Below are 9,926 nucleotides of genomic sequence, written 5' to 3'. Positions count from 1 at the left end.
TAAAGTTCCATTACTTACATATTACCTAATTAAATGTTACATATCCTAACAACATTTTTTTGTACAGCGTAAAATTTTAATTATAATGTATACTTCATGGAAATGATTTCGAGTTTAGCAGTCTCTATAAAGGATAGAAAAATGAGATAAGATTAATCCAGACTTTGAGTTTTTTTTTTCAGATATTTCTTCATTTAACAACATATTCGAATTGATTTAGTATAGAAAGGTAAGTACATTTTATCTTTCTATTTGGAAGCAGGAAAATTTTTTAAGTGAGAGAAACTCGGAAAAAAAGAAATGTTTTTGCACATCATCATCTCAATCGCATCGAGTGTGATTATGCTAACAAATTTTCCCTTTACACGTTGGTATGGATTCAAGGATGGCATATTAACACATCTCTTAGTCATTAGTAGGTCTTCCTATACCGGAGTTGAACCATAACCACATTACAGAAAATAAATTTCCTATCACACCAGGACTCTAACATGGCTCCGGGTGTTGGATACGTCCTCTATTGAGCCACTCAAGCACATATTAATGTCATATCCTTGTAAAGAAAAAAAAAAATTGTTTACCTTCGTCCCCGTGCCATGAGCCTCAACCCAAGCTATTGTTGATGGATCAATCATGCACTCCTCATAAAATTCCTGTAAAAGTTTCTGCTGAGTCTCTCCCGACGGGTAAGTGATTCCTTGTTCCTTGTACCCATCACAATTCGTTTTGACGTGGATCATGGTCGCATACATTCGTCGTGCTTTTGTTTTCTTTTGTAAAAATATACAACCTATAGCTTCAGATCTGCAGTAGCCGTTGGCTATAAATGTAATTTGAAGTTAGTGGAATTTTATTTTTTTTATTTTATCATATCACAAGAATGTCATGAATTTTAAGTACCATGTTCGTCGAAAACCTTGCACTTGCCGTCGGAGGATAGAACCCCCAACCTGGCGAACTGCAAGGAGACGTAGGGGTGAAGACAGAGACTGCATCCTCCGACTATAGCACTGTCACAGTAGCCTTCTCTAATCGCATTATAGGCCTGTTCCACGGCGTACATGCTTGAAGAACAGGCCGTGTCTACGACGTAGCTCGGACCTAGGTACATACAGGTTAACTATTCTTAGATTTTAGATAATCATTTACTCTATTTTAAACAAAGATATGATGAATGGTGGTAAATAGCGTAGTTGAAATTGTTGTGAAAGATGAATGAAAAATGCTAATGTATCTTTTTACATCCTTCCTAGAGAAATTATTGATATTAATAAACAAGTAGTAACTATTAATTACTACTCAAACGTGAGCAGAAATTGAAAGTTTTTTGATCAAATAAAAATTTGACATTTGGAGATATAATACACAATAAAATGTTTTATTTCATAATAATTTAATTTCGTTAATAGTTCAAATAAAAAAAAAAAGTTATCCCTCAAGAAGGTTATCTTAAATAACTGTTTCTCCCCATAAACTATTATTCTAGCTTTTATAATGAATTTTATTAGCCAAAAAAATCTTTTCTACAAGTAAAATATGTTGAACAATAATATGATGAATAAGTGAAAAAGTGTTACTGATAATAAAATTCTCTACAGGACTGATAAGGTAAAAGAAAAATTTATTAGTAAAATTTTGTATTGCGGGCTTGAGACAACATTTCTCTCAGATTGTATTTAGTATTTTTTTCAGCCTAAAATTTCCACGTTTAATGTACCCCTCGATTTAAGCATTTACAATTATAACCGATTAATATTAAAAATAGGATCATATTTATCTCCAGGTTTAATCCAATTAATATTTTCAAGACTAAAGTGAAAACGATTGTAATACGCATGTGAAGATGAAACTCATTTCATCTTATAAGAAACTTAGAAGTAGTGATCCTAAATTAGCCACTTGAAAGTATTGTTATAACAAATTAAATTATTAATTTAAATATTATTATAAAATTAATTAGCTCACAAACCACCCCTTTTAATGTAAGTGTGGTGTTTGGGTTAAGACCGACAGCCGGAGTTTGTGAGATTCTTGTTCATCTAAACATTTTTTAGGAATAAATCAAATTTTCTTCTTGAGGGAAGGGAGAGGCCGATTCAATGATTTTTTATTTATTATACAAGTAATAAATATTCTACTAGCATACCCCCCTAGGAAACACGATTATTTTTTCTTCAACACATAGTTAAGATTATAAAAAACTCAGTAATTTATTACAATTATAAACCTGATTGGTCTTGGTTGTTTAAGAAAGATACATATGCTTTATTTTTATATTATATGTTCTATGAATGCTGTTTTATTGTCTTATACAGAGTTTTTTGTATAAAAATAAAACTATAATAAAATAATTTAAATCGTTTGTGTAACAATTATAAGTAAAGGAATAACTTTATAAAGTCGTCAATCTTAAACAAATAGGTTTGTTAAACAATATTATTGAGAATTACATTTTTTTTTTTTTTTAAATACCCGTTTTTACAAATGATCTACGCATTAAATGTATAGCAACATTATAAGAGATAGGTGTTGTTAATAGAATTTATACTAGATAAAATATATGATTATTTATTCACTAATTAGAATAATTCATTGATGATTATTCATATTATCAGCCGAGCATTGTCTAATATTCAAATCATATTCTATATTATATACAAAATAATTTATGTGAATAACTAATAAATCAAACAATAGATATGCATGATTTTAACCTGAAGAATTGCATTCTATGACCCTTTGTATTTGGTATGATAATCCTATGCAATCTTAATAGTATAATAGTAAATCGTTTTTTTAAATTAGTTTTATGGACCTTTTTTAATTTATTGATTGACATTTACAACTACACTTTACAAAAAATGCAATTAGTAATTTATTATATTACATAACGATATCATAATATAGGCTTGTTGAAAATCTACCCATCGGTGAAACTCCAATAATATTTGTAGAGTAGAAATCCTAGGAGGATTATCAGGAATTAAAAAAGATAAAATACCAGTAATAAGTGGGTTTCTGTGGTGGGGGGGGGGATTCACTATGGATGATTTTATTTTATGAAGGATTTTGGATTGAATACGAAAGGAATTTAATTTTAGTGGTGCCCTAAAACTAAACTATACAAATCAAAATAGAACTTATTATGTTTATAAAATTAAACAATATTTCTTTTTTAGAAACTGTACATAAATACATTTTAAACAAATAATTTTACCATCAAATCCAAAAGCGTATGATACTCTGTTTGCCAACATAGATCGTACGCAACCAGTTACACCGAATCCATCTACTTGAAGTTTTTCGTAAAACCACGTCTTCTCGGACTCGCTGAAGCACACTCCAATAAATACGCCAGTCCTTGATCCTTTGAGAGTGAATGGGTTGTTTCCTGAAACGTTTTTTATAATTTGAGTGTATTAGTAATGTGTAGTGTTGTACATAGTTAACCGTGATTTTAACATGCTACCTCGAAACCTGAGGATACATGATGCACGAAAAGAAACAATATTTTAAAATTGAACGAACATTAAGAAAAGAGAATAAGCAACGTATAATTTAGAGATTTATTCATAAAAAGATTCTCTTTATCTCGTAGTATCACTTAAAATGTTAATTTATCGGCTATAATAGGACGCAATCAAATTTTATTAACAAATAAAAATATGCTCCTTGGAATCAAGGTCTTCCGATCTTCAAGATTTCTTCTAATTTTTTCAAGCCGAGGGCAGTAGGTAAATAAGTTTATTAAAGGGATTATATTTTTCTAATATATCGCTGCTTGAATTGCAACTCACCAGACGAAAAAAAGTTTTGGTTTTATTTTGAAATGTACGTGTTCCAAAGACATTGCCGTAAACAAGGGTTTCATCATTTACTGTGGATTCACTATAGACTGTCCCAAAGCTAGTAGGGTTGTCAAATAGTAACCACAGACTATAGTACCATCTATAGAATGAGGCCACTATAGGCGAGAGAGTTACGACGTCACCTCAGCAACCTTTTAACTGCAGGAGCGCCTGTTCGATTCCGGCCTGGGTGGGTTGACTTTTATTTCGTGGTGGCCCCACAAAATGAAAACTCGAAGTTCCCAATTTGGTTAAAATAGGATGGTAACCTGTAGGATAACCTCCTCGTATTTCAGGAAGGGTAGGGGTAACAAAAAGAAAATCTATATAATAAGTCAAATACTAAATATATATATATTTTGTATCAACATGACATGACACTATTCAAGCAAAGGAGCGAATATGAGAATGTAAAGTCACTTCAAAATAAACGTTAAGGGATACTCCTACGTTTAGCTATAATACTACGTCACAGAATGAAAAGACCGATCTAAATCTTAAGTGCAAAGATCTGTGAGGTGTTTGAAATACCGAGTTTGTTTCTTCCATTCCAAACTTGTTGATTAGCTTTTACTTGTTGATTTAAAAATAATAATAAACTATCACGCACAAACCCTATCAGATGGTACAAATCCGTACCCAAAAATATGTTCACCTCATAACTAACGATTGCTTGAAATTCTTTCTGTAGTTTTTGAAATAAACCATCCAAAACTTCTATATTTTTGTCCCTACTGGTCCATCATCTAAATACAAAATTATAATCAAGGAGTGATTCAAGCTAATAAATAACGATATTTCTTCGTCTCTGCAAAACAGTCCAGAACTCTCTAAAAAGTCAACAAATCTCTTGTTGACTTTTTAGAGAGTTAAATCCGCGCAGAACCAGGACTGAAACGATTCGGCCACCTCATATGAATTTCCTCATCTATGAGCGCATTTAGAAAACCCGTTTTCATATCAAATTGATAAAAAAATTTCCAGGTTTGACAACGCTCAAGAAGTCTTTGATACTATCTTATCTTACAGCAAGAGAGAACGTCTCTCTGTAATCAAATCCTGGCACTTCCATTTCTCTTCTAAACCTACTGATTGCTAATAACCTTTCTTCTCTTAGACAAGTCAACATGAATCCAACTATGATTGTCTTCAAAAGGCGCAAGTTCTTCCTGGATTTCCTGAATCCAGTTCGGCTCTTCTTCAAATTCTAATGCCTCCTCTTATGTGGCAGATTCCTCAAAACCATTCAACATGGCGTAGCCCTCAAAATTAGAACGTCTATTCGGTGCATTTCTGTCTCTTAGCTTCATTGGACTCGACGCATCTTTGACAACGTCAAATTCAGGTGCTTCAGTGTGTTCTGCGCCACCAATCAAAGGAACCACCTCACACTCATTACTGGCTATTCAAGATACTCTAATGTTTCAACTTCTGCATTAATAAAAACAACATTTCAACTAGTCAACTATTTATAAGTTTTTAGCACTGAATGTCCCAAAAAGTTGAGAAAGAAATGGGATAGGAAAGGTTTAAAAGTTCCTTTGGTGGGGTATTACCACAAGGAAATGGTAATAAAAAAATAGCTTTATTATTCTAGTATGTAACCCCTTTAGAATAATTCCAAGTTGGCATGGAGTTATATGGTTATATAATGGGAGTTAAATAGTACTTAAATTTACATAAACAGTAATAATAGTAAAGAAAAAATTACAAAGAAAAATTACTTCAAATATTTGCAAATAATATATGCATATGTGCAAAATAATAATTATTCTGATTGGAGGAGGGAAATATAGCTAAAAAGGAAAGATTTGAACGTGGAAACTTTTGGTACATGATATATGGCGGAAGGGATAGAGTTGTTTTGCCATGTATTCGCCAAACTCAGCAGTTTAGTGGAGAGTAGGGTAGAATTTGATCAAAAAGTTATTCCAAAATTTTTATCAATGCATGGAATGACATAGGAATATTGTTCAAGATGTAGTATGTACATATGCATATACTATATGCAAATATTTGAATAAATTGATTTTCTTATTTTTTATATTATATTATTACCCATTATGTAAATCTAAGTGATATTTTTAACTCCCATTTATATTAAGTTTAAGATTAGTATGTCCACACTGCTCTTGCCAACATGAAATAAACCCACACATTATTCTAAAGGAGCTATATCCTAGAACAATAAAACTATTTGTAAAACTAAAAACTAAATGGTCCTTCATTCTCCACTGTCTTGGGACATGCACGAAATATTCAGTGCTAAAAACTCATAAATGGTTGACTGGTACTCTTAATTCGAAAAACAACTCATAAGGCCACTTTTTATTCCTATATGTTAATGTAGACCAGTTAATCACATGTGTGGCAGTTCTTGTACGGTACGTTGTGGGTTCAATTCCCACCTGGGGGAGTTAACATTTATTTCTAGCCGGTCCCAAGAAATGAATCTTGACACTCCCACCTTGGTTAGAACGTGGCAGCACCATTTATTATTTATTAGTACCATATACCAACACTTGATGCGATCAAATAATGTGTCTAATTCTTGTAATGACTTTTGACATTTTTAGTAATTCCTTCTGTTATCAGTGCCTAGGGGTTCTCAAATATATCATGTGTATGACTGTATCGAATGGCACTGCATGGAATATTGTGTAACGACACCGCAATAAATTCTCAATCGGAGTTCATTTATAGTACGACTAGGTGACTGTTCTAAAAGCTTATTATAGGTAGTATTTATAATGTTTAATTAATCAACGCACATTAGATATGAACGATGAATATTGGACGAGTAGTGTGGTCGATATGGAGATTATTGTCAAATATGGAGAAAAATGTTTAGAGTAAATAGTTTCCAATATAAATTCGACTAGACACAGTTGTGGCCTTAGTCTCTTGTTGCAAAATTGGGTATTTATGATGTTAAAATTACAATCAAATATGGCAGGGATCTATTTTCCTCTAAAACTCTAACTTATAGTAAGATTGATTTACCTGAATCAATGATGGCTTCGTAGCTCTTCTCTAATAAAATCCTGTTCATAGGATCCATACTTTCCGCTTGATTGAAATGGACGCCGAAAGCTGCGGCATCGAATTTGTTTACTTCCTTCAACTTTCCAGTTCTTTGTGGGATTTCCGGATGATCTGAAATATGTATGACAGGAATGAGTATAATGAACAAAAAATTTCCATAGACTTTTAAAATCCATAAAAATTGTAGAGATATACACTACCGGTTCAAAATTAAGGTCCACCTCAACTTTTTTCAGAAAATTCTTTGCATTTTGGAATAAATAAAACTGAACTAATGAAACAATGACATATGAAATAATACATTTTTAGAGGAACAAAGTAAACAAATAAAATGAGATGGAATTAACCAACACAACTGGTGAGATGGAATTTAACGGACCCAAAACTTTCTTTTATTTATTACTTTATTTTATTTCATTTATTACTTTATTATTTTTGTATATATTTTAAATATTTTACTTTTTGTTATATATTTATTGTATATTAATTTTAACATAGTTTGTTGATTTTTTTTTTATTTGTATTTGTTACTTAAGTATCTTTTAGTATATTTCTAATATTTTCTCATATGTCTATCACTATTCCATCCATTATTCTGTTAAAGGCACAGTGGGTTAAAACCAAAATATGAAAGGGAAAAAGAAGGAAAAAAGAACAAGGGAAAAGGAAGGAAAAAAACCATGAAAAAATTAAAAATTCAGAAAAAAATAAAAGAACAAAAGAGATGAAAATAAAGAAAAAGTCATGTTTTAATGTTATACACTACTAATGTTTGTAATTATTATTGTATAATTTTATAGGCCTGTTTGTTGTTAGATTAAGAATATCGTCTGATTAGACTAAAATAAGTATGCTGGATTAAGTTAATTTTTCCTCCTCCTAAATTAAAAATTAACTCAAACCTCTAACCTTTGATACTTTCTGTGGCAACAGGAATTTATAAAGTAATAATTAATGACTGTAATCTACCTACAATTTTTATTTAATATTTTCATAATTTAACCTAAATAATTGACAAATCTTAACAGAATAAAAAAAAAAATTAATATCTTGTTGTTTAGTACATCTAAAAACAAGAAATATTAATTATACATTAAAAAATATATATTGATTAATAGCAAATCACTAAGTATCATCACATTACAGTTTTTATACAACAGAACTAGTTGCCCTTAAATTTTAATGGCACTACACATGATGATTGTACTGAACTTTCAGCCATAATAAGTTATCCAGTTTCGAATTTGATTTATATTTTAAATTTCTGAAGAAATCTGGTGCCTTAACTTTGTTAATAATTTAAAATTGATTGAAAGTATACGAGAAAAACTAGATCTACTTGAAAATCTTCAATAACTAACCTAATTTCCATCGCCTATCGTCGTCCGATATCATCTCGATCTTGTTGTATAACGAATAAGCTAATTCTTCCATCCCATCGGCATCGGGAAAGTTGCCCGCAATACCCGATATGACGATATCGTCGTCAGAGTTTTTTATCAGGTTCTTCCCTGCCTCAATCATCAGCCTGTTCATTTCCTCGTTCTTTTTAGCCACCTGTAACAAGGATTTAAATTTATTTGGATAACAACAACAATAAATAATAATTAAAAATCATGTACCAACTATGAAGCACAAACAATGAACATTAAAACGTGAATGCATCTCATATTCTTACTCATTTCTTATGTATTACTATTTTATTATGTCATATAATTCTTTATGTAAGAGCTAGTAGCTCTGTGGTAAGGCACTGTGCTACTAACTCCGAGCCCAGGGGTTCGAGCCCAGCAGTAACACGTAATTATTTTCTGTTTTGATGTAGCCGTGAGTTCGTGAGCCCTCCGGGGTCAACCCATCCTTATGAAGTGGGGTACCCTTAATTGGGTGAAAATCTGGCGGACGAGCGTAATTCTGAACAAATCACCTCCTTGCACAACCGTTGGTCTAGTAACTCCTACTTCCTTACAAATTACTGCACCAATGAATTGTAGTGGTGCAGATTTAATTTTTTTATTATTTGCTAAAATAATCCCTTTAAATTTTTCATTATCATAATACACGATATATTTACTAACTTTATGAAAAATTGTTACTGCTCATAATTGATATATCCATATAATAAAATTATAATTGTATAAATAATACTTAAGAACATGGAAAATAAAATGTTCAAATAAGCTCTCCTTTTCTAGTGTTAGAATGGTAGGTAAAAAAAAATGTGACAATTGAAGCTTTGTTTCTCTTCAGATTTGAATCATTTCTTCTTCTTGAAATACGTCATTGGATAAATATTAATACATTTTATAATTTCTAAAAATATTATTTTTTTAAATCTCGGAGGTTAGAATCCTAAAATATTACGTTACCGATCCGTCTAAAAACATGGAAAATTTTTTAATTATTTATTTATCCCAACCCAAATATATTTCAAGATAAAATAAATCACTTATTGAAGACTCGATCTGAATTTAAATTAGTCGCTATAGAATTTAGGAAGAGATATAAAACGATATACAAATGTAAATGGACGCACGGCGAAAAAAAACTTAAATTAGTAGACAGTTTATTTAGGGCTAAATATGTGATCTAATTAGGCACAGAACTAAAATTTAAAAACAGACTGCATTAAATATATGGTCCAAGCTAATAACGACTGGCAAAGAGCACAAAGAATTTGGTAAAACTGTGAAAAATAGAAAGATCGATTATATGTTGTGGTAGTAGAAGGAAATAGAGCAAATAGAATGATACAACATATAAAAATTCATTTATATTTATATGCATATCCTCAATTATATGTGATAATAATCCGAGAGTGATCCACTACGCATTTATTTCCTCAAGTCAAATGGAAATTATTAAAACATTAAAAAGAAATATTTCCAAAAACTAATAAAAATATATTTTGCGTATCAGGTGGGGGATAATATTTTCTTTTATTAATAACATAAATACTGAATGACTAATGCAAAATTGTGTTATAATTGCTACAATTACAGAGAGAATATGAAAAAGCCTTATCAGAAAATT

General features: G+C 30.8%; 1 protein-coding gene across 1 annotated transcript in view; it reads right to left on the bottom strand.

The window, feature by feature from the left end:
- Positions 1 to 8,450, bottom strand: part of FASN3 (Fatty acid synthase 3) — a gene marked incomplete at its 5' end in the record, with an annotated part of 46,305 nt that extends 37,855 nt beyond the window's left edge. Inside the window, 5 exon segments of the mRNA XM_067050838.1 lie at positions 582 to 820; positions 901 to 1,101; positions 3,218 to 3,391; positions 6,852 to 7,004; positions 8,255 to 8,450. Of these exon segments, the coding sequence (XP_066906939.1) occupies positions 582 to 820; positions 901 to 1,101; positions 3,218 to 3,391; positions 6,852 to 7,004; positions 8,255 to 8,450 (963 nt within the window).
- Positions 8,451 to 9,926: the final 1,476 nt, after the last annotated feature.

Source organism: Halyomorpha halys, unplaced genomic scaffold (assembly GCF_000696795.3).
Source record: "Halyomorpha halys isolate HHAL.00 unplaced genomic scaffold, Hhal_1.1 Scaffold481.1, whole genome shotgun sequence".
NCBI classification, from domain to species: Eukaryota; Metazoa; Arthropoda; class Insecta; order Hemiptera; family Pentatomidae; genus Halyomorpha; species Halyomorpha halys.
The sequence above is the reverse complement of the archived record's forward strand: the minus strand, read 5'-3'. Positions and strand labels throughout refer to the sequence as shown.